This window comes from Lepidochelys olivacea, assembly GCF_965140295.1.
Source record: "Lepidochelys olivacea isolate rLepOli2 genome assembly, chromosome: 4".
Taxonomy (NCBI): Eukaryota; Metazoa; Chordata; order Testudines; family Cheloniidae; genus Lepidochelys; species Lepidochelys olivacea.
In genome coordinates, this window is record NC_140414.1 from 69706563 (window position 1) to 69731930 (window position 25368).

The 25368-nt window shown below is 43.0% G+C and overlaps 1 protein-coding gene across 4 annotated transcripts in view; it reads right to left on the reverse strand.

The window, feature by feature from the left end:
* SPMIP2 (sperm microtubule inner protein 2) overlaps positions 1-25368 on the reverse strand; it is a 79441-nt gene that overhangs the window by 23784 nt on the left and 30289 nt on the right. For 3 of the 4 annotated variants that reach the window (XM_084626394.1, XM_084626391.1, XM_084626392.1), the window contains exon 4: positions 1307-1469. In XM_084626394.1, the coding sequence (XP_084482520.1) occupies positions 1307-1469 (163 nt within the window). Of the gene's footprint in view, positions 1-1306; positions 1470-4984; positions 5747-25368 lie in introns of those variants that run through there. The other variant, XM_084626393.1, reaches the window with a different exon arrangement.

A 25368-nucleotide genomic window follows, 5' to 3' on the forward strand; every position in this document is an offset into this window, starting at 1 on the left:
TTGTGTTTTAAAGAATAGCTTTTCCCTCCAGTACAGGAGACATGATAAAATATAGCTAGGATGAAGTCAGTTCAACAACCAGTGATGGATTAATATATTCTTGTTGTTCTGTCTTCTGTAATACACAATTGAAGGAAAAGCAATGGAGTGAAACTAAAAATGAAAGAGGATTTTAGATGTGGGAAAAGGTAGCTGGGTGGGTTGGGAAACAAAACACAAGACTCTGACCTTATGATACTTCTGTTCCCAACTAAAATTAGCTTAATTGCTACATACTAATAATCCTCATGCTGAAAAACTACCCTTGTAATATGTCACAGTCAATCTTCTGTTTGGCACAATCCCAGGACTAAGACAGTCTAAGAATTACAAGTATGAACTGCATGTTGTCCAGAGAGCCCTCAAGATCAAGACAGCACTCGCGAGCTTATGAATGACTGTCTCAAGCTTTTAAAAATAAATGCAGTCTCCTATAAACGGAATTTTGGAGTTATAACAATCCCATGGTGATCTGGTAAAAGCCTTTATGACAAAAGGAAAGTTCCATTGCTCCCTCTATGAGAGAAGAGGTTCCCGTACAGAGAGCAATCTGTTGCCCTGTTACGGATGGAGTGAGAATGGTTTTCAGCTGTAGAAGAATGGATTCACAAGTACTTTTTCATGGCCTTTCCCCTACCACAGAGTGCTGAGGTGATTGGGGTATCCAACTTGAATTATATGGAAAGAGGACTGGAGCTGGTATCTGAGCAACAAGAAAGTGGGTCCCCATTCTGGAACTGAATTCCAACACTGCGTATAACCATTTCATTTCAGATATGAACTGTTGGGCAGTTTTATTTTACTGTTGTACCTCTGTGGCCTAGGAGTGTGTGCACACGCACACAAAAAAGCCTAGACAGTTAATCTCCTCTTGGTATTTGTTTACTTATCACGAACAAACCAGTAATGCTTTGGCGTCTATTAGTGTTACAACTATTCCTGTGTTCCTAGAATACTGTACGCTACAGGTGCTAAGACTTGTTTTGAGATTCAATATAGGCCCTAAAAACCTGTATAGGGACTGGCCTGCTGATGCTGATCACTTTAGTTTTAAGCAGGTTTATTTAGCTAAACTTTCTTCTGGAACAGAGTATATGATTCCCCAGACAGCAAATTGTTCCCCATTTAAAAAGTGTTGCCAAGTCCTACAGCACCAGGACCAATTCTAAGAAGCCAGCCTCCTCCTTCCATCTATCATTTTCTTGCCACTACCACAGTCTCAAGTTGAAATTTTTCAGCTATACTGCTGTGAGGGAAAGTACTGTACCTTTAACCTTGGAAACGCAGATCCCCTTGATGACCAGCTGTCCCTGGTCATTGCAGCCCATTTGCTCTTTGCATGATAGAAGTTGTCATAGTCAGTGCAATTCCAAGCAAGCCTGCCCCTAGTGTTGCAGCCTTGTAGATCAAGAATACTGGGTGGAGGCTGCCTAAAATTTAAAAAGAGGGAAAATAAATCACCCCTGAAGGTAAGAAGTTAGTTTATTCCTGGTGCCACTATTTTGAGTATTCTCGTTCAGAAATCTTTACATAAGATTTTGATATCTCTAATAGGAAAGGGTTATTAATTCTAAAGACTTGTTGACCAGGGACTTCTGACAAGATTTCTTCTATTAATACTTATGCCTATTCTTCCCCAGAACAAAGAGGAATACAGAAATACGTCAGCTTGTTGCAGTAGAGGATGTAACTTGTGGGTACCAATGTTTCAAGCTATATAAAGTAACAGTCTAGTATTTACACTGTACAGACTAGGCCCACCTAGGGCCAGTGCTCTGTTCTGTTATGCAGGACTTCCAAGTTAGATAACCTGTCTCTTTTCCCTAGCTTGCAGGGAATGGGAGTAGTACCTCATGCTACTCAATGGTAAATACTTATGTGACAGATGCAGAGCTGATATGTAATAGTATTATGACTAATGCTATGTAATTTTATTAACACTGTGACTTGGTCAGTAAGGGGAAGTGTCTTAGGAGTAATGGAGGGTTTACACGCCTATAATATGTGAATTCAGTGCGGTCTGTGTATGAAAGCGACACAATGGCTTTCCAGAAAAGAACACCCATATATACACTTTAAAAACAGTGGAGCAAGCTGTTAGCTTCAAGGATCCTGTCTCAAACAAGTTGCAAACCTTGTTTTGCTGAAGCTGGGAGCTTGGTGATCAGAAGAGGGCTAAACAGTTAAAACTTTCACTTGTCAGAACTGTCCAGGGAGACAGACGGACAGAGAGGGAGTCTTAAAAAGCTGGACTTTCCCAGGGCCAGGGACACCTTAGGAAAAAGTCAGACATGTACAGTCTGGTTTATTGTTCTTAAGATAAAATATATTTTTCCTCTGAATGCTTTTGTTCTATATGAATAAAATTTTGTTTTAAGGAAGCTGTTGGTCACTGATTACCAGTTATTGTCCCAAAGGGAACAGAATCGCAGAGTCTGGGCATAAGTCAAACCTGCTGTGGTAAATCATGGTTGATGCACAGTAGATTGCAACACAGGGGCAAGTCTGGTAGTGGGAGCATTGTGTGATTCCACTAGAGGCCTGAGAACTAGAGTAGGTGCACTCAGACCAGGAGGGGTCTGAGGTGCAGTCAGCCTGGTAACTTTGACAACCTACACACGTGCTGTAGTTAGTGCCTCTAAGCCTTTGTCTTCATTACAAAATTTGATTGGTAGGACACACGTGAAGAATCAGATTAACTAAACTGATGCAGACCACAACTTTGCCCTTAATGTAGACAAGGGCAAGCTGTGATCAGCACTGTTATCAACCAATCACGGTTGAACTTCAGGAGCTGTTATCCTATATTTGTGTTCAAATACTCGTTAAGGTTACCATAACTTGTCACCATGACACAGTTTACAGCTCGTCCTTGTCTATTCAGACTGCAAAATCCTTGCTCAGTAATATCATGGCTAGCTTAACTTTTCCCTCCTTATATTCTAACATAATCAGATTTTGTAGTGAAAACGAGACCTCAGACTCTTAGGGTATGTCTACATTGCAATGTAATCCCAGGGTTAGTGGGACTTGAGTCAGCAGATCCTGGGTTAGAGAACCCAGGGCTTGAGCATCCACAATGACTGTCAACCCTAGATTAAGAATTTTCTAACCTGGGCTCAAATCTGGGGCACTAGTGTCCAAAGTGCTGCACGTAGACACAAGTCAAACCAACTGTATTCCAGACTCCTTTTTGCCCTCCCAAAATGTGGCCACTCTATCCCTTTGATTATGATGCAGCGTGGGAAAACTTGACTGTCCACGCTGTACGTTATAGGAAGTTTGAACAACCAGCCAACACATCCTGGCCAGCATCATTTTGGTCCACATTCTCCCAGCTACCAGAGCCAGCAGTGTGGATGAGGTGCCTTTTGAAGAACTCTCCCTTGTGATTTCACTCCTGTTTCAGGAAACAGGCAAATACGCTGGGGGACATTTTCTGACCCACTGGAGGCACCTGACAGAGCTTCTGATGGAGCAGGAGGAGGAAGACACAAACATTGCAAATTCAAACTGATGCTGCTTATGATACTCTGTATTGCTGCTGATGCCCCCTTCGCAGACCGGAGCTTCTGGAGCAGGGCCACAAGCACACACTGGTGGGACCACATTGTCATACAGACCTGGGGTGGCCAAAAATGGATCCAGGACTTTTGCATGAAGGAAGATACATTTGTGAACCGTTTGCCTCAACCTTTCTACTATAAAGACACCCACATGAGGGCAGCCATGCAAGTCCAGAAGCGGGTTGCTATAACTGTCTGGAAGCTGACTACCCCAGATTGCTACAGGTCCTTTGCCAACCAGTTCTGTATTGGCAAGTTCACTGTGGGTAATCAGGCATGTGATTTATCTCCAAGGAGATGGGCATTAAAGATATTCCTGAAGTAATAGCTGGGTTTCAGAAGATGGAGTTTCCAAACTGCTCAGGGACCATTGGTGGGACTCACGTGCCCCTAGTTTGCCCTCCTCAACGAGCACATGAGTACATAAACCACAAAGAGTACTACTCCATACTACTCCTCCAGGCTCTTGTGGACTACAGAGGTTGATTTATGAATGTCAACATGGGTTGTACTGGAAAAGTTTGTGATGCCATGGTTTTTCACCTCTGGGAAATCTACACTCCTGGACAAGCTGGGACACTATTCCCACCAAGTGACATTGTAATAAATGAAGTTACTGTCCCCACAATTGTTCTGGGGGACCCTGGGTGTACCTCCTTTTGCTTTGGCTTATGAAACTGTACCCTGATTTCAAAGGCCTGAGCAAAAGGAGGTTTAATTAGACTCTCAGCAGGTGTAGAATGGCTGTTGAATGTACTTTTGGCAGATTGAAAACCCACTAAAGATATTTAGACAGATTCCAGTGTCATCAATGCTGTGTGCATTACTGTGACTTGCTGTGCTCGCCAGTCTTTGTGAAGCCAGAGGTATCCATTTCCCCCTGAATGGGCCTATGACAGCAAGGGGCCACTGAATCAGTACCCACAGCCAGAAAGAGCACCTACTACAGCTGGAGCTGCATGCATCAAGACGACAGAAGTCAGGGATGCTTTGTGACCCCACATTTTGGATTTATGTGGCTGCGTGGAAGAGGGAGAATAGTGCCTTTATGGATGTGCTTGTGGGGGAGAAGGATCTGATAGATTGTGGTGGGTTTTCATTGCTGAGGGAGAGGTGGGGGGTTGATTTCCATGCAATGTACTTATGAATGACCTGATTGCTTATCAAACGGAGAGGGACATTGATTCACAGTATGGACTGATGCAAGGAAGTGATTGATGTATGGATTGATGTAACTAACTGTACTGAGGAATAGTCCCTGATCATGTGTTTACCTTTATTTTAAATACACATTGTATGATGTGATGCAGTGAAAGCAATAAACTTTCTTGATAAAATAAATGGTTTATTTATAAATATGGATTAGAAAAACACACCATTAACCCATTGCCAGGCAGGCCAGCTGCCATTATCACACTAAAACACCTGTAACAACAACAAACCCTTAAAAAGACTCAAAACAAATCATAAAGTGCATGAACAAGTGAAAACAGTGAAACTATGTACAAGATAAAACCCCCTACTGTTGAATGTCCCCAGGCCCCCCATTATCCTTTCCCTTCCTTCTATATTTGCTGTGCACTTAGTGCCAGAGGAAGGAGCTCAATAGGGAAGACTACATGGGGCACAGTTGCCCTGCCCTGCTATTCATAGGGCCTGATTGCATGGGTCACCCAGCCATGGATTTGTCCCAGCTGTCTCTTGACTGCATCACAGGGTACCATGGAGGGGACTCAGGCCATGGTCTGGGTTATGCGGCAGGAGCCGATACACTGTCAGCCATTAGAGATGTCAGCTGTTCAAACAGCTCTTTCTGCAGAGCTCTGTCATCCTCCCTTAGCTGCCATTCTTGTTCCAGGAACTGCGAAGCAAGAGCCTGCTCTCATGTTGAAATCCTGTCCTCAAGCTGTGCAGCCAGCCTGAGCCTTTCCTCCTGCTTCTTGCCATGACTTTCCTCCTAGTTGTAAATCCCTCTGTCTTTTGTACTGGACCTGCTTGTTCGGTCTCTCCAGAACTTCAACCAAAAGTTCATCATGAAAACGCTTCCTCTTGGAATGGACCGTGAAGGTCTGCTGATCCAGGTTTCTGCTGCTGTGTAGATAAGTGGTGGAGAGGTACCGCAGCTAGTAGAGGTTGAGGGGCTTTGGAGTAGGACAAGACACAGTGGGTTACTGTCTCAAACTGCTCAGTGCAGGAGTACAGAAAAAAATCCCAGCGGAATTCCAAGGGCATAACATGTCCAAACTGAACTTTGGTATGTTGTGAGAAGGATGTTTCAGACCACAGAAGTTCCCTGAGCACTGCCAGTTTAATTGCAGAGACAATGGTCAGTTAAAATCAAAATGGCTTCCCCATGCCAAAAAAATTGCAGAACAATTTGGGATTACAGGGGAGGGAGCACTCTGTGGCTGTGCTACAGAAGAGTTTTCTGTGATTTCAGGCCTTCCACATTTTGGAGGACATAACATTTCTTCTTAGAGTGCTTGCTCATGTCCATTCCAGTAGGGGTGTGCGTGTGCTGTATGCACTATCATTGGAAGGTTTTACCCTAACGGTACCCAGCGGATCGGCTGTGGAGCCCCCTGGAGTGGCACCTTAAATGCAGTGTGTATATAGTCCCCTGCTGACCCGCTGCCTGCTCAGTTCCGTCTTGCCAGAATAATCTGACAAAGGGGAAGTCCCACAGTCGGAGAGCTTCCTGGCACAGGGGAGAGGAGCGAGCACCATCCTGTTTGTTTATACAGAGCATCGCTGTGGTGTTGTCCATCACTGAGACACACTTGCCCTGAAGATGGGCCTGGAAAGTCTGGCAAGCCAGGTGAACAGCTCTCAGCTGTGACATTGATATGCAGCGATTGTTCTGGTTGTGACCACAGGCCTTGAGTTCTGATACTGCCCACACCCATTGGAATGGACATGAGCAACACATCCTGAAGAACAATAGTTACGAGATGGTAAGTAACTGTTTTTTGTGGTGCCCCATTGGCAAACAAAGATGTTATTCCAAGCTGCAAGTGGGAAACCAGCCATCTATAAAATCAAAGTATTCAGATGTATAGAGACTGAACAGTATGAGTGGAGTAAACTAGTCAGCTGCAACACTGGCCTTGGAAAAAACACCTGTGATGGGCTGTTAACCCATACAAGCCTGGAAAGGGTTAATGAGGCTAAAAGGGTCCAATTAACCAAACAGGCAACAGTTGAGGGGAATTAGATGGCCTAAGTAACCCTCAAATGATGACAGAGCCTGGCTGAGAAGGAATGCAGGGGCTAGAATAAAGCCAGGAAGCTGGCAACAGAAAGGGGCTGCAAAAGAAATAGTTCACAGTCACTCCCTGGGAGTAGGGAGGTGTGTCTGAGGCTATGGAGTTCAATACTCTACAGTTACCCGCTGGGAGGAAGGAGTTTGAGTTGGTATATCCAGAGGGGAGAGCCAAAAGCTGTAGGAAGGAGACCAGGGAAAGAGCAGCAGCTGCCACAATTGCCAGGTATAGGGCCTCTGGACTGGGAACACAGAGTAGTGAGCAGGCCTGGGTCCCCCTACCAGCCACAGGGGAAGTGCATGAGAAGACCACCTGAGACCATTGGTATGGAAAGACTTTGACATTCCAGAAGGGATAGTCTATAGTGACCTGGCTGACGATCCAAGTCAGGAAGACAGAGCACCCTGAGTTACAGGGAGTGAGAAAAACAGCAGCGCATGCAGCGAGCAGTAGAAGGGGACGTCAGACCTGACTGGAGATAATCCCTAGATGTGGCCCCTAGGGGTGAGTAGAGTGCCCTGTGACAATGCTCTTCCTCAAAATGTGACTACCTAGCTGATGTTCCTTCTACAGAAGAAGTTTGCAGCTAGCAGCCCTCAGGATTGGGTCATAATTCAAGGGAAAATCAAGAAGGGAATTCAGGGAAATCAAGAAGATGCTGCATTAGCTTTCACATGGCTTAGTCTGTTATGACTGGATGCTTATACACAGCTCCACTGCCATCCTCCTTATCCTCTCTCCCTGGCCCCCTGCCCAGCACATTTCTGCATAAAATTTCAAACCCCAGTTGTATTTGGGACAAATGATTTTGTCACCTGTGGACTACATGGGCTACCTTTAACTAAAATGGACTAGATTTCTAAATAGAACACATTGCTACTTTCCTGCCACCCCACAGTTGACTGTTTCCAGCTAGCTTGTTACACCGTTGAATGGTTATAGAACGGTGAAAGTCAAGGTATGGCAACATAAGGTCATCATGCACCACTGTTGACTCTGTGCTCAATGCAGTCCCCAGTCCCCAGTCCAACTCATAAAATGGGCATGATGTTGGCAAGTTGCCCAAGGTATGCTTCTTGTCCCTTTCAGTACTCAGTCTTGAGCCACTTAATCTGCTCCCTACGCTGGTCACCAGTCAAGCACATTTCCAATGCTGTCAGCTTCTTTGTTGTTTGCTGGTATGTGTAGTCATTCCTGGTACTCTTACTAAAATCCACTGTTTTGCTGGCCACACACCAGAGATTAACCAAAAGCTGGTTGTGCTCCTGCAACCATGAAGCAGCATGCCTCACAGAGGACTTCTTCTGGTCAGCTTCCATTGTAAACACAGAAGGGTCTCCAAAGGTGTTTGCAGCTTGTCAGTCAGCAATAGAAGGGTTAAATGCTGACTTGCTGAGCTCCTGCTCTAAAGCAAGGGGTGTTTACATATCCCTGGAGTGACTTGGTGATTCTTGGGATAGAGAGGACAGAGGAAGTCAGCACATGGGATTGTGGGATACTTTTGGTGGCCTCCTAAGATCTGAGTCGGGCGGGGGGTGGGGGGGCTGTGTCTACACTGTAAAGCAAGAGGGTTTGAACCCTGGGTCCTGGCTTGACTGGGGCTCAAACCCTCCAACCCCTGCAGGCTCCTAGGACCCTGGGTCCAACCCAGAGTCTGAGAGATTTGTGTAGAGAAAGAGAGAGAAGTGGGATTTGGTCTCGAGATGAGTCTGAGCCCAGGTTTACATGGCAGTGTAGACATCCTCTTGGGTACTTACATGGCCCCCGTTATCTTAGTGTGTCAACTCCTCACAATCTTTAATGTATTAACTCTCACAGAGGTAGGGAAAGTAGTAGTATCCTCATTTTACAGACAGTTACAGAGAGACTAAGTGACTTGCTCAAGGTCACACAAGAAGTCTGGCAAGGGAGGGAATTAAATTCTCATGTCCCAGGTAAGTGTCCTAGCACTGACCATCCTTTGGACATGCTGCTCTGGTTAAAAAGATGGATGGTCATTACAGCTTAAACATCCAGGCAGCGATTTGCCAAACAGATATGTTTCTTCCATCCTAATGCTTTTTCATTTTTGGCTCACGACTTGCCAACAATATTTTTTAAAAGTTACTGCTGATGAATGAAATTTTGTAAAAAAAAAAAAAAAAAAAATTGTTTTAAAACAATTCTGCAAGTGACTTGTTCTGGGTACTCTCTTCCCTGTTACTGTGTTTGCACAAAAACAGGATTTATCTTCTGTAAGAATTTACCTGCTTATTTCTCACCAGAAGTCAGCATCAAGAGATGACTGAGGTCCCAGAGGTTTATGACTTCAGGTGAGAGAAACACCTACAGAAGCTGATAACCAGCCAATGAGCAAAGGTCTGGGGTTTGGCCCCCCACAGTAGAAGCTCTCACTAGATGACTGGACCGAGTTGAGGTTATGCCCCATTATGGTAGGCATTGTAGCAACCAAAAGCAGGAGAATTGCTGTCTCAAAAAGCTTACAATCTAGTGCAAAGTACAACAGGGAGTTTGTGATGTGGGAGCTGGAGCTGGGACTTGGCCTCTATATTCCATGAGTTTGCCATCAAGCATCCCTTAGACTGCAACAATGTTTAATCCCTGCTGATGGTTGCAGGATTCAGACTGTGTGACCTATAGGTAGAAGGCCCTCTTTGACTCATTCACAGTGACTCCTGTCCTGCTGCTAACAGTATGCCTTTGAAAATATGGATTGATAAGTTTATATATTAAATTAAGCTTGGCCTTTTTTGGAGCTGACACAGGCAGGGTTTTTTTTTAGTGTCTGCACACAATGGCAAAATCTCCCAAATATTGCTCTCTGACTCAAACACAGTCTGCCATACCTTATTCAGAAAGGTACAGCTCCCCTTAGCCCCACACAAATATTAAAAATGCAGACGTAAAATAAATATTAGCAAATCATCCTGATACTACATGCAGGGTCCTTATACTATCTGTTGCACAAATATGTATATTTTTTTCATTCACAGGTAATCACCACAGCTTGAACCCACAACCTTTAGAGCTACAGTATAGACTTCTTACACTTCAACTAGAGGAGTTGTTGGTGGGAAGGGGAAAGGATGGTGTTAACCTCTCTGTGAATCAGCCCACAAGGGCGAAGACGACGACACATGTTGCCAGTGCATTACATATTTCTTTGAGGGATAGCAGTGGAATGCTGGGCATCAGGCCTGGGTTTTTTTCATGACTGTGAAAGCAGACTGTGGTCTAGTAATTACAGGCAACACAGCCAAATGTAACAATAGCCACGTTTGGGCCTTCTGCCTCAGACATGTGGATGTAAATTATTATTATTTCCCACTTGAGCTAAAGAAGCAGTTCTCTTAGCATGGAAGTCCCAGCAGGGTCATAAGCTTCTATATGTGCTCTAGCTGTAGAGGAGACACTGTATCAGTGTGGATAACATAAGCACCTAATCTAGCATGTTTCTTCTAAAAGCCTTTAGCAATGTGGATGACACTTGGCTCTTGTATATTAGAGTTTGAAATAGTACCTAGAGCTCCAGGGCCAGCCCATGACATTTTGGCACCTGAGGCCAGGAGCTCAAATGACGCCCCCATGCCTCCTCGCTTGGGTCAAAACTTTGAAAGGTCTCATTTCTGCCTTCTTCCTGTTCTACTCCTCTCATGGTACTGCTCCGCTACCTACCCCAATAAAGGAGAACTAACAACTTAAAATGCCTTGTTCAAAAAAAGTAACACTTAACTTTCAAACGCCTGAACAGCAAATGTAACTTTTCTTGTCCGCATAGTAAACACTGGCATTTTTATCTGTTTGAATAATTAAAGTGGTGCTTTTCGTGCCTTCTTGGTTGCAAAGATTTGAACTGCTTCCTGAAGGTCCACAGTCTGGGCCAGCTCATGCTCTGTTGAGATGGTTGCAAGGCCAACCAGGCTCTCCTGTGTGATTGTGAAGCGTAGATGTGTTTTTTATTAACTTCAGCTTGGAGAAGCTGCGTTCTCCACTGGCAACTGTTACAGGAAGTGTTAGAAGTATGCGCAGAGCAACAAAAGCATTTGGAAAGAAGGTGGTCATCTTATCTGTGCATATATATTCCAGAACAGCCTTTGGAGCTGATCCTGCTGAAATGTATCTTGAAAGGGCTTTCAGTTCATCACCTAAATCACTCGCATCAATGTAGGGCATGTCACCATGTGTCAACACTGTCTCTCGTACCCTGCATTGCTAGTGTAGATCATCTTCAGGTATAGTGAGGAGTTTTGGAAGATCATACAACATCCCAAATATATTGCTATGTTGCTTGAACTGCATGAAACGTTCTTCAGCTGACTGTATTGCACAATCTAGCACCTGGTTAAAGAATTCAACTTTGAGTTGTTGTTTGGGGTCTCTTATAGGATTATCCCGGGCCTCGTAATCAAAATGTCTTCTTCGGTGACTCTTGTATTCTTGAATGGGCGGGGAAATAGCTTCAGTATGGAGTTCCTCTGCCAACTTCTGTGCACTCCTCATAACATTTTGAAATCCCTCATCTGACAGGTAAGACTGTAGGTATGACTTTGCTTTGTCCAGTTGTTCCATTGCTCCAGATATATCAAGGTCAACACCTTGGAGTCTCTTGCTTACAACATTTATTTCAAACAGTATGTCATGCCACAAAACTAAGCCACACAGAAATTTGAAGTTATGTATGTTTCTGGTGATTCCATTTCCCTCTGCCACTGTTCTCCCACGAACAGTTCCTGTCATAGCATTATCCTCCATAATGGTAACTATGGCATCATCTATCTTCCCAATTTGGTGTTTGATAGGCTTTATCGCCTCCACTCGACTTTCCCATTGTATGGCACTCAGTGGTTTCAGTGTCAGAGAGGATGTTCCCAGATGTTGCTTCAAAATTTGCCATTGATGAGAAAAATACATACATGCTTTGAATTACATTAAAAAATTCAGCAGCCTCACTAGAAGCTGATGCTGCATCACTGACCACCAAGTTCAATGAATGAGAACCTGCATGGAACAAAAAAAGCTAGAGGGTTTAACTCTCAGATCCGTGTCTGCACTCCTCTGTTCTTTCCTCTCATGTTGGCACCATTATCGTAGCCCTGACCTCTTATGTCAGCTATCACAATTCCTGTATCTTCCAGCTTTTTAAGAAGCACATTTGTCATACCAGCTCCTGTAGTGTCATCAATGTCAATAAATTCTAGAAAATGCTCTCTGACAGTCACCATTGCAGGGACATTTTCACTAGGTTCTGTTGTTCTTACAAAACACACCATTAAAGTTATTTGTTCCAGATGGCTGATGTCAGGTGTGCAGTCCAGAACAACAGAGTAATATCTTGCTGACTTCAGATCTGCCACAATCTTCCGTTTGAAGTAACTGTATGATCTCATTTTGAATTGTTTTCCCAAGGTAGTGGTGTGTGTACATTTCTTGGGTGGTGACTCTCTTCTTAAATGTTCCTGGAGTACAGCATCAAACTCAGCCATCAGCTCCACAATTTTAAGGAAGTTTCCGTGGTTTGGCACATACAGCTGATCTGAAGTGCCACACAGTGCTAGGTTTTGGGTAGCAAGCATTCTCACAATGGCAATGAGCCTTTTCAGAACATTTTGCCAGTAAAAAGACTCTGATGCAATCTTCTCTTGATGCGGATCATCTATGGTGGCCTTTAACCTTAGTCTCCTCTCAAGCTCTTTCCACCTATGGAATGCTCTCTGGTGATCTGCTGCCTTCTCATGGCATGCCAGATTTCTAGCCAGATTTTTCCAGTCCTTTGTTCCTGTAGAACCCAATGTGGCTGGAACATTAGACTGGAAGAGTTTGCAACAAAAACAGTATGCAGCACTCTGGGTTTTTGAGTACATAAGCCATGGTCTCTCCACTTTGTCACCATTGGGGATTTCACGCCAGTAATGTGTTGGTTGGAAACTTCTATTTTCATTGTCTTTGGGGAACAAGTGAACATTCACTTGCTGTGGCCCATGCAGTACAAGGAAGTCCCTCTGCTCAAGTGGGTCTGCTCCTCCTCTCTCTCCCTGCAGCTCCTGCTGCTTTCTGTTATTCCCTCTCACCTTTTCTCCTGCCTGCCTGTTATGTCTCTTGTGCCCTCCTTCCTCCAGCACAGCACTCCACCATCTCTGTGCATCTAGAGCAGAGAGAATATATATGCACCAGCAGCAGACACAATTTTCTACACTCTGGGTCCTAGTGGCGCTTCCCCACAGTCTGGCACCTTAGGCGGCTGCCTCAGTTCACCTCATGGTTTAAGGCCAGCCCTGTAGAGCTCTAGCTGAAGTGACTGGATGCAAGTTGTTAATTATCTGTGAGACTGATGAGTGACAGTGACATCCTGTGATAGGGTGTTCACCCGACACTAGCCCCAAAAGGGTTAATGTGGCTCAGATGAAAGAGAGAACCCCATGCACCACTACAGAGTAGGGACCAAATGGCTCGGCAGCAGTTCTGCAGAAAAGGACCTAGGGGTTACAATGGACGAAAAGCTGGATATGAGTCAACAGTGTGCCCTTGTTGCCAAGAAGGCCAATGACATTTTGGGATGTATACGTAGGGGCATTGCCAGCAGATTGAGGGACGTGATCGTTCCCCTCTATTCGACATTGGTACTGTGTCCAGTTTTGGGCCCCACACTACAAGAAGGATGTGGAAAAATTGGAAAACGTCCAGCGGAGGGCAACAAAAATGATTAGGGGACTGGAACACATGACTTATGAGGAGAGGCTGAAGGAACTGGGATTGTTTACTCTGCGGAAGAGAAGAATGAGGGGGAATTTGATAGCTGCTTTCATCTACTTGAAAGGGGGTTCCAAAGAGGATGGATCTAGTCTGTTCTCAGTGGTAGCTGATGACAGAACAAGGACTAATGGTCTCAAGTTGCAGTGCGGGAGGTTTAGGTTGGATATTAGGAAAAACTTTTTCACTAGGAGGGTGGTGAAACACTGGAATGCGTTACCTAGGGAGGTGGTGGAATCTCCTTCCTTAGATATTTTTAAGGTCAGGCTTGACAAAGGCCTGGCTGGGATGATTTAGTTGGGGATTGGTCCTGCTTTGAGCAGGGGGTTGGACGAGATGACCTCCTGAGGTCCCTTCCAACCCTGATATTCTATGGTTCTATGATTCTATGGGGTTAAGTAACCTGGTAGGCCATACCTGGGAGAGAGTTAGGCTTGAGGCAAGCACTGAATGAGCATGGAGCCCAGCTGAGCAGGAGCAGCAGGGCTGGTCTAAGGCCAGGAAGTGAGGCAGAAGAAGGCTGCAGTGTGGAAGCCTGCAATTTCTCTCTGGAGAAAGAGCAAGAGGCAGAAACCTTGAGTAAAAGTAGAAGCCCTGGGATCCTGGCCCTGAAGGAAAGGTTTACCCAGAAGATGGGTGGAGTGGAGGCCTGATAAAGGTGGAATAGGAAACAGCCCAGGGATATGGCAGCAGGGATGATGCAAACCTTTGCCACTGATCCAAGGGTCCCTGGGCTGGAACCTGTTGTAGTGGGTGGATCCGGATTCCCCTACCAGCCACTGGGGAAGTCGCATAGCTTGGTTGGCATAGCTATTGCCAGTGCACTGAGACTTTGATACCCCAGAAGGGGAAAACTATAGTGACCTGGTCAGAGATCTGAGCCATGAAGAAGGAGCACCCCGAGTGACTGAGGGAAAGCGCTGCAACTCCTGGACAGAAGGGGGTGTCAGATTGGGCAGAGCTATTCCCCAGAGGTAGTCACAAGGAAGTGCCTAAGTGGTGAGTAGAGATCCTGTTACAACCCCACCCTCAAAGTATAATATGAAACTTTATTCTTTGGGCTTGTACTTCAGTGTATCTCCCATTAGGCTACAGCTATAGTACCATATGGCTGGCTCATCTCTCTTTTTTACATCATTGTGAGACTGCCTTCACTAGTATTCAAAATCACGTTATTCCTAAGAGCTGCCAACACTGAAATAAAATAGTGTAGTTCCTTTGGTTAAAATGCTGCTTACGTACTAAGTGTGTTACACAGAATTCTTGACATTACAGTTAGTAATATTTACAACTACGAAATATGTTCCCTAGAAATAATCTGTCACCTCTGGGGGAGGGGAGGGAGGAAGAAACTGCCATGGATGGTGTATGAGTCCACATTTTAGATGTAATCTGCTCTGACACACTCGGGTTTATCTGGTGTTGGCTGGCACTAGTGATATTTTAAAAAAATCCAAACCTGCACCCACTGCATTTGAAAGGCTTATTCAATATTTGATCACCCTAGCAAAATGAAAAGTTTACTTTGCAAAATGGAAGGCTTCACTGTCTGTAGTTTGACTGTTTAATAAGCTCCCTAGGCAAGCAGACTGCATCCAAGCTGTCCTAAAATGTGAAAAATGTTCCCAGTGCCATGGTGACATCACAAGCACAAAGCTGATAGCTGCTTATGGGTTCCAGCTGGGCTTCTGATTACTCAGAGGCAGTGCAGGCTAAGCAAATCCTATTTTCTTACTCTTCGGAAGAAGCCTCCAAAAGCTACTTCAGTGCCAAGGTCTCCTGACTGAAATCTCCCACTAGTCAGGGAAATATTGACCTACTCTGAAATATTTCCAATACAGTAACTTTCTATTAATTTTCTTAAATGCTGCATTGTTTCCTGTAGTCAGGTTGAACTAGATACCTCACTGAGTCCTTACAGATATGTAGTCCACTACAAATATTGCCTATTTAAATGGAGTGGGTCTATTGTTGTAAAAGTGGCTAATAGGTAAACATCAGATTTAATGCTGAAGTGCTATTTGAAAGGGAAAGGTGAGTCCTTACAGAAGGGGTTAACCACTACAGATTATGCTGAGTGGGATTGAAATAGGCATTGCAGAAGTAGTCCACTGAAGGGCATCAACAATAATTATAATGATGAAGACATCAAGATGTGGACATGTGTCAACTAAGTAACTGTGATCTTATTGGCTATAATCCTTGTCTTTCCTTTCCTTCAGAGTGTTCTTACTCTTGCTCATCTTGACATGTCTAAAATTAGATTGTAAGCTCTTCAAGGCCGGGCACCTGTCTGTGTTCTGTAAAGCATCCAACATAGTTTTTGGAGGCAGCAGATACAGCAATAAGGGGGGAATTTTGACAATCATTAGCATATTTTCTCAGATTGATACAATGGATAATTGCACTAGAGTGCTGTGGGGAGTGGGGTCCTCTGACGTCACAAATCTCTCCCTTCTGTAAAAGACGCAGATGCAGAAACTTACTCTTAGTGTAACTCCACTGAAATCCATAAAGTTACACCAGAATGAATTTGGCTTAGAGATTCCAAGCCAAGGATAGTGCTGATTGACATATGAATCATGGGGTTATGTATTAAACTGACAAATATGAATATACAGACAACAATTTTAATATGTATGAAGAGTTACAATATATATTACACATTCTTGGAGCAATTTCAGAAACTTTAGTCTGGCTACAAACTGGATTTGAATACGGAGCTGTATGTTGGGAGTTCTAAAACAGTGGCTCTCAGCCAGAGGTACACGTAAGCCTGGGGGTACACAGAGGTCTTCTGCGGGTACATCTCATCTAGATAACTGCCTAGTTTTACAACAGGTTATTAAAAAGCACTAATGAAGTCAGAACAAACTAAAATGTCATACAGACAATGACTTGTTTATACTACTCTATGTACTATACACTGAAATGTAAGCAGAGCTAGTCCCCAGATGTAGCCACAAGGAAGTGCCTCAGCAGTGAGTAGAGTACAATATTTATATTCTAATGTATTTTATAATATGGTAAAATGAGAAAGTAAGCAATTTTCAGTGATAGTGTGCTGTGAGACTCTTGTATTTCTATATCTGATTTTGTAAGCAGATAGTTTTTAAGTGAGGTGAAACTTGTGGGTACACAGAACAAATCGTATTCCTGAAAGGGGTACAGTAGCCTGGACAGGTTGAGAGCCACTGCTCTAAGAGAACTGTAGCACATCTGTCAGGAGATGGAGCTGTGCTTTTGCCATCTAACATACCTGTTCAAACATGTACATGCTTGCAGATCAGCTAAATGCAGAACTTAATAGTATGTCTCTGGTCAAATTATTTCTCCCAAGAGAGAAATAAGGCTAGTTTTCATGCTGTTGGTTGAACAGTGGAAAGGCCACGGAACAAGTTATGCACCTCCATGATGTTCTGTTGTGAGCCAAACCTGGCACATTACATGAGAGAAGTCCTCTGAAGGACAGGTGTCTGACGATGTCCTCCAGCCATAGTGTTTTAGGTCTTCCAGGGGATCTTTTCCATCTTGCTTTCATTATGTCAAAGTTGAAGATGATTCTTGCGGGGAAATTGGAAGGCATCTGGAGGAGATGACTGTAACACCTTACAGAGCCTTGGGCAACCATTTGAGAGAACAGGACCTGGTCAGTTTAGAAGACAGAGTTCTTCATTCAACTTGAATTCATACCACTGGATGATTTTGATCCTGTGGAGATGCTTCATCTGAATGGTATCCAACTTCTTTTCAATCTTGACAGAGGGGGCATGATCACCAAAGCATTATATTTCCTCAGCTTTAAGCCATTCCTGAAACCACATTTTTCCATTCCCCATCATGACTTTGAGGGGGATAATAATGGCAAAGTAAATGGGGGAAAAAGGCATGTCCAACTTGCATGCACCATTTCCATGCTTACATATTACCATATGCTTGTAAATTAGGCATGCAAATGAGCTCACTTTCTATGTGCATTTACATGTCTAAAATTCTAAAAATCTGGCTCTTGATGTTGATTTCTTTTTTATGTACATTATGCACTCATTACATCCACAAAAGGGGAAAATAGTCTAGTCTCTGCTGCTCGTGTTCTCTCTTTTTTTGGCCGATGAACACACAAAATAGAGTGGCATGTTCAGATTGCAATTTTAATTTAATGTTGATGAAAAGCTGAGTATCCAACTTTAACTTAACACATTTTGTCACCCTTTCAACAGCATTAACTTTGCCAATACTTATACAATCCTTGTCCATCTGGTTATCCTTATCCAAAAAAACAAAACCTGTTTTCCTACTGAACCAATCTGGATGTGTCATATGCCATTTGAAAACTCATTATTTGTATAGATGTCAGAAGCAGAGCTATGGTAATTAGCTTTACTTTAAAATTTTGCCATTTACAGCACTAATTCTCTTTCAAGATTGGCCTTCATTGTAGATAGTACTAGTGATTACTACTTTCAACGTTGTATAGACAATCCCAGTGTTTAAAACACACACACACACCCCTAGATGGATAAACAATTCATATTCACAAACCAATCCTCTCAAGTTAGAATTTTTAGACTTTGGACTAGGGACTGCCATTTATTATGTGTTGTACGCTGCCTAGCATAATGGGGCCCAACCTGGTTGTGACTTTGAGGTGCTAATGCAATGTAAATATTTAATTTACATCCCAACACTATGTTTAAAGAAAACTAAGGTTACCAAGTCAAGCATGCATAAGTGAGGGGGGTGGAGACACACCCTTTGCCAGTGGGCTTCACACTATGCCAAAGGAATAGTGAGACTTGGAAATAAGAGGTTCACTTCCAGATTCTGCGGGGAGTGTACTCTACTTATTACAGACCCTTTTGCTCCTACCCCGGCCCAGCCTCTCCCTGGCCCCTTGTCCCTGCCTCTGGTGCTGTGCTCCCTGGCTCCTATCCATTTTCCCCTCTCCCAAATCTTGCCCTTGTCCCATCCCTGCTCCTATCCTTATGGCTCCCCCCCCCCCACACACACACACACATTGTTCCTATCTGTCCCTGTCTTCTGTCCGCCTCTGCTCATGCCCAGTCTCTCCACTTACACTCCTAACTCTGTGCTTGCCCAAGGCTTATCCACTCCCTTTTCCTCGGGCTCCTGCCCCTGGCTCCCTGCCTTGTCTCTTTCACGTCCTTGTTCTTTCCATTCTGAAGCCCTCTCTGCATTCTAGCCAGGGGAGCATTGAGCACACAGGAAAGAGTCTCCCTGCTCTGAATTGCAGTACCCAGTAGCACCCAACAGATAGGAGGAGCAATTGCAGGGAAAGTTCACCTCAGTCCCTGCAGCCCTGGGCTGGAGTATGGCGAGTTGTTCTGTGCCAATGGCTCATGTGCAGTCTGGTTGGCATGTAGGAGCTGTGAGGGGATAGAGCATGCTCACGGCAGATGGAATCTCCAGATCATTTAGTTGCCAAACTGTAACAAGTTTCTAGTGAGTATTTTCCAAAAGGTTTATAACTTGGTCAAATTTTTGAGGCATATTTTCACAGGAACATCAAAGCACATCCTGAAAATCATCACTGCCCCTTGCCAAATTTCAGGTCCCTGCTCCAAAGCATGGAGCTGCTAGAGCTTCTCAGTAAAACTGTTAAGAATTCTTTTTAACATGGATAAAAATATTCTTCCCCTAAGGTCAGTCTGAGAAACATCAGAACTATTTTAGCTAAAGCTTAAAAACCAGTTTGAGACAGACATCTGGCATTGAAAATATCAACTTGAAAGGTTTGTTTGGCAAATTTATAAGAACTGAAAATAGGGCCTTATAATGGAAAGTATTTAGAATCCTTACCTGCGATAATAAAGATTGATTCTTTCTTTCTAAATTAAATAAATCTCACCTATTACTAAGACAAAGAAGGAAAGAATGAATATTATAGTAGTGTAACATTCCCATCCAGTCCATGCTGATGAGCATCCATCCCTTTGCTTTGACATCATAGAAAAGACTAAAATTTACAAAATTCAATCTACAAAATTATTTTCTCCCATTAACTATGAGCTCTGTGTCAGCTCAAAAGTTTCTCTCTCACCAACAAGTTGGTCCAATAAAAGATATTACCTCATCCACCTTGTGTTTCTAATATCCTGGGACCGACATGGCTACAACAACACTGCATACCAGAGACAAGGAGCAAAGATTTGAACTGTTCTATTTAATATTAGGTTGTGGATCAAGTTGTGCAATAAATCCAGCCCTGATTTAAGGCTGAAAGTCCAGCAGGAAATTCTTTGAAACATGTTGGAAACTGTCCAGAATGAAGGCAGAAGTGACAAAAAATGACATATTGGAAATGCGGAGACGAGAACGCAAATCTCATATATATGCTATCGAGATGCCCCTTAAATTCTTTCTGGGAATAGAACAATAGGAATGTGGATGGGAAACCTAAGATATTCAAGAAATGGAAGTATGTTGGAAGAATCTGAACACTGCAAAATGGTGTACAGGAGCATGTGAGCTACCAAAAGTAGAGGGAAAAACACTTTCCTACTGAACAAGAGACTAGGTGATTTTTTTCTCAAGAGAATTAGGTATTTTATTTTTAGAAGTATATGAATAATATATTTCCCATTTTCATGGGACTTAAAAACTTGTTATGAGTGACTGTTTATCATTTTAGTAAGATTTTTTTATATACAGTACCATATTTTTCATTTGCAGCAGGGTATGTCAAAGCATTTGCCAATATTAATTGAACGTCAAAAACTCCCTGTGAAGGTAGTTAAATAATATTAATCTGTTTAACAAACAGGCCAGCTAGGGATTAGATAAAGCCAATGGTTTGTCTGTTTTTGGTAGAAAGTACTGGCATTTTCTGGTGACCCAATCAGTTTCTGCAGAACTGAAGGCATAATTCTATTGTTAAATTGGCATCTTCCTAGTCAACAGATTTACTCATATGTACTCTGTAGTGTCTGCTTGCTTCAGTGATTTAATATAAATTTTAACGATAATTTTTTTTGTTTTGGTTTGGTTTTTTTACACCAGCTAGCCCTGCAGAGTCAACACAGCTAATATGGAAGGAGCTGGTTTCTATTCCTTCACATGTGTTAGCAAACAATTTTGAGTATCACCTATCCCTGTGCAATCCTGTTGATGACCCTGCATATGCACAAGTGTTAATGAAGACTGAATTTAATTGCACAATGTTTATTACTGGCAATTAGAAAAATCATCTTTTCACTTAAAAACTGAGCACACTTGATTTGGAAATTAAAGGCCATTAATGTGGGATCCCATAATCCCATTTTTAGAGCCATTTTTCATGAAAGAAACTACAATTTTAACTTTGTTTTGGAGTCACCTTAAAAAAAATTCTTATGGCCTCTAAGGCTTTTGAAAGTTTTTATATATAATTAAAAAAAATGTATTAGAACTATCCAGTCTAAACAGCCCTATTTTTGCTACAGGCTTCTCTGGAATAATGTGTTAGTAACATCACAAGAGAGAAACCTAAGTTGCAACACTGAATTCACAATTCTCAATTGGAAAGGAAAGGGATGTTAAGTCAGATTATTTAAACTTTTTGTTTCGGTATTACAAATCTGTTCAACTCAAATTCCTAACAGGCAGTTAGCTCTTTCACAAAGAAGTTTTTTCCTAACACCTTTCCTTGAAAAGAGGGCTAAGCTGCAGCTCGGGATTCTGCCTATTTTGAGGGCCTTATTTTTACCCAGTCTGTAGGAAGTCAGCAATTGTAATTCCTCATATTTCTAAAATGAAGGGAAAACATAAGGAGGGGAAAAAACTCAGTTTTAGGTAGTTGAGAGGATCAGTAATGGACACAAAAAAATCCTCCTTTTCCATTCATGTTTTTAAAACTAGTTTAGGCCTCATAGTTGAAAAAGGAAATCTTCCAAATGTGAACCAATGCACTACTGTCAGCTAAAGGTAGAAACAAATGCCACTGAGAATTACATGGAGTGTATGCAGGCACAGTAACGCAGAGCTGCAAATTAACCCCATTCATCCTCAAGTAGGTGTTAACTCTGATGCCTAATATCTGCTGAAGTTAACAGTAGTGAAATAATATTGAAACATCCAACTATGCTGGGGATGTGGGCATAGCTGGTTTGAGTATCATCCCTGTTCTTCCAAGATGACCCTAAGGGCAACTGAGTCACAGAGAGGTTAAAGGAACTGTGCACTTGCAAACATTGTATGATATACATTACTGTTGTCGCCAAGCTCCTTGTTTGCTGGGGAGGGGGAACACATTTTTAAATCTTTTTTTACTTTCCAATTCTGGCTATAGTTGACAGCTTGTGGCTTAGAATAGTTTGGGCTGGACTGTGCCATTAAAGCACAGTCCTGCATGAGAGGTGGTGCAGAGCTGCTCTCCCACAGTGAGAGGTCCAGGAAGCATGGCGATTTGGGGAGACACAATGACTCCATGAGCTATTCAGCATGCTGAGGAAGCTCACTTCCTGCACCCTTTCAGGAGGATCCAATGTTCACACCCCTATTACTGGCCAGCTCAGTCAGCTGGTGTAAAGGGGGCTCTGCCTCTGCCCTATCCTCTCTGCAGTGGTGTGTACTGAAAGGAGGGCTAGCAAGAGCTGCAAGAGTGACTGGCCTCTGAATAAGGGAGCAGTTGCAAGGGGATAGAGGATGTTGGCACACTAATGCAAGGGCCAGCTACAATCTGGTAATTGTGTGTTGGAGTCACAATTAACTATTTCTTACACTAATGTTTAGCATTTAATTTAGAGGCCATGAGGAAGAGAAATCTTTTTGGTTAAAAATAATCAACTGGTGATCAGGAGCTGTGATCTATTTCTTGCTTTGCTATAGCCTTTCTGTGTGGCCATGGACAATTAATTTAAAATAAGGATGACATCCATGCAAGTGGGACTGAAGCTTAATATGTGTAAAGCACTTACAGATCTTCTCATGGAGAGTGCTATAGAAAAGAGAAATATTAATTTCCAATTTTGTTAGTAAAAACATCATTCTGTGGTTGCCTTCTTACTGTCATGTTTTCCAGTCTCAGTGGACTCTGCTGGCAGAGAGAGTTGGCCCTGTTCTGACAGTTACACAGCCAATCTGCCGCATGCAGCATGACAAGAGACAGGCACGCTCTACAGAATGTCTGATGTAGAAAATCCTGATGAAAGAGAAAGTGGAGTGTTATCGGCCTATTTCAGCAAGTTAGAGATTTTTGAGCTCTCAGTCTGTAAAGATGACATTTTATCATCTGACCCTTGCTGTAGAGATACATATGAATAAAACATGTTGCGCTGGAGAAGGTTGTATGGACAACACTTAGTACAGAGGAAGGATAAAACGTAAGATTCAACGTGTGTATAAATCAAGCCTCTGCTTTTTTTTCTGACTACTCTATTGATTACAGCACAGCATGTGTAATTATGTAACATGCTAAATAAAATATCAATATTTAAGCATTGATGGGCTTCATTCTGACATTTGTGCTAATGTAAATTTGCAGTAACTCCACTGACCTTGACAGAATTTCACAAGGGTAAGAGCAGAATCAGTTTCTCTATGCCCTTTGCCAAGAGAATTAAAATCTGACAACAGTGTAACAGAAGCACTTTAAGTATAGTGTGGGCCTGGTACTAGAAAAATCTCCTGCAAGAAAGGCATAGCAATCAACCCCTTCAGCACTTGAGTGGCTGAGATAATAGCGTTCCTAGAAAGGCTTGTACACTTGCTGGAGCACTAGTAACCTGCAGCCCAGCTCAGATGCTGTTCCTGGCCTATTTTCATCCTTAAATGGGAAAGGGGGGGGGGGGGAACAAGCCAGTCTTCCTCTCTAAGCCCCCCTTTCCCTGGACACTTGAACACTACAATGAGGCAACTCTCCCTACAACAACTCCTCTCCATTGCCAACCATCTCAGTTGTGCATCAGGGCCCAAAAGTGCCTTGAGTCCCCGATAAACCTATGAATAGCTGAGAGGTGGTGTGAAGACTTCAGTGCCTGCTCTTCAGGCTAGCCCTAGCCCACTCATGGCCCTACTAGCAGGACATCTGAGATGGGAAGGCAAAACATGACAGAGGAGAAAAGAGGGTACAGACTGAAGAGCAGGGGGAGAAAAGATGGGAGGAAAAACTAGCAGAAGGTAAAGTGAGGAAGGAGAAGATGGGAGGGGAAGGACAGAGCAGACCAAAGTCTAGAAAGCAAAGAAAAGGGCAACGATGTGAGGGGTGTGAAACAGGACTGTTGGATGCTTTATTTCTTCACCTCAGTCATACAAAATGAGCCATTGTTCCAAGAGGTCAGATCTCTGTCACCTGACAGGGATCAATAGCCACTGAGTCCAAGGGTTACTGTTACAGAGGGGAGTAAGACTTATGGTGAAACTTAGAATAGGGAAATTAATAAATAAAGAGCAACTGGAATTAATTTTATGGAGTAGAAATATAGTATAGGGAGTGAAGACTGCAAAGAGGACATGGAGAAACTTCTTTCCCTTATGCCTGGCTTTTACTGTAATAAGGGAATACCCTATTTTTTCATTCTGAAAAGGTGGAGGAGGCTCAGGAGAGAGAGAAGCAGGCTACAGCTGCTAACACCCTCCTTCACCCATGAAGGCCTGGTCCATATACAAAGTTATATCCGCTTAACCAAAGTGATTTCTAAAGCAAGCTAGTTTAATTAATGCTTCTTTGAGTATAGACTCTCTTACCTCAGTTTAACCCTAGCTTTACACGAGCAAGCTAAACCACTTTTTAAACCACTGTAAGTGTGTCCACACAGAGGTTTGCATCAAAGTAACTGACCCAGTTTAATTAAACCAGTGCATGTCTGTGTGTAGGAAATCCCCATGTCTGTTACCTTGAGAGTCTGGTGGTCATACCACTCCCACTTCTTCAGGTTGCAAGGAGAAGGTCTCTAAAGTAATTTAAAGGAAGCAATATGGCAAGCTGAGCTCTAGAAACTACAGAAGGAAAGCAGGGCGAGATCATCCCTGAAACTCCCGGCCAGTGGCATTCGCTGTGAAAGGCTGAAAAGCTAAGGCTTCAAGGATTGGGGGGGGGGAAGGGTCTAAGGCATGAGAAGAGGCCTACCTGGGCCAAGTAATTACGATGTCGGTCTGAAATATTTAAGTTACAAAACTTGCTTACAATGTAGTCATTTGCTCTTTCCAAGTAGGCAAATATTATGTCTTGTGGGAAATTATGAGGAGGACTCCCCTTACAAAATCACAAAGTTGATCACTAATAATATGAAGTAAATATCTTTCAAATATTGCCAGCAACATCTGTGCTAGTTTAACTACTGGTTCATGTTTCAGTCCTTTACGGAATATACTCATTTCAAGAGAGCAAAGAGTATGTCACCACATCCATAATGAAGATTGAACTTGTGGGATTTTCTGTGTGTGCTGCAGCTCAATTCCTTTCAGGCTTCTAACAACACCCTCCTACTTTTACTTTTTGCTTCATCTTAAGTTTCCAAAAGTCTGGAAGCCTATACGTGTATATGATCTTACACTTATAATATTTAGTTTTGGTGGAATGAAAGCAAGACCAGACTGTGATCTCATTTATATAACTGAAACTTCAGAGGAAAGCCACTTAATTCAATAAAGTTACTCTAAATTTACATCAGTGTAAACAAGATCAGGAGCTGAACTTTTACAAGTGACATAAATCTGAGAAGCATATAAGAAATTTGCCGCCTTCTCCAGAACAAAAATTAACTCTCTGGAAATTCATGGTAAAATGAAAGGTTTACGTATTGTTCACATTTTTA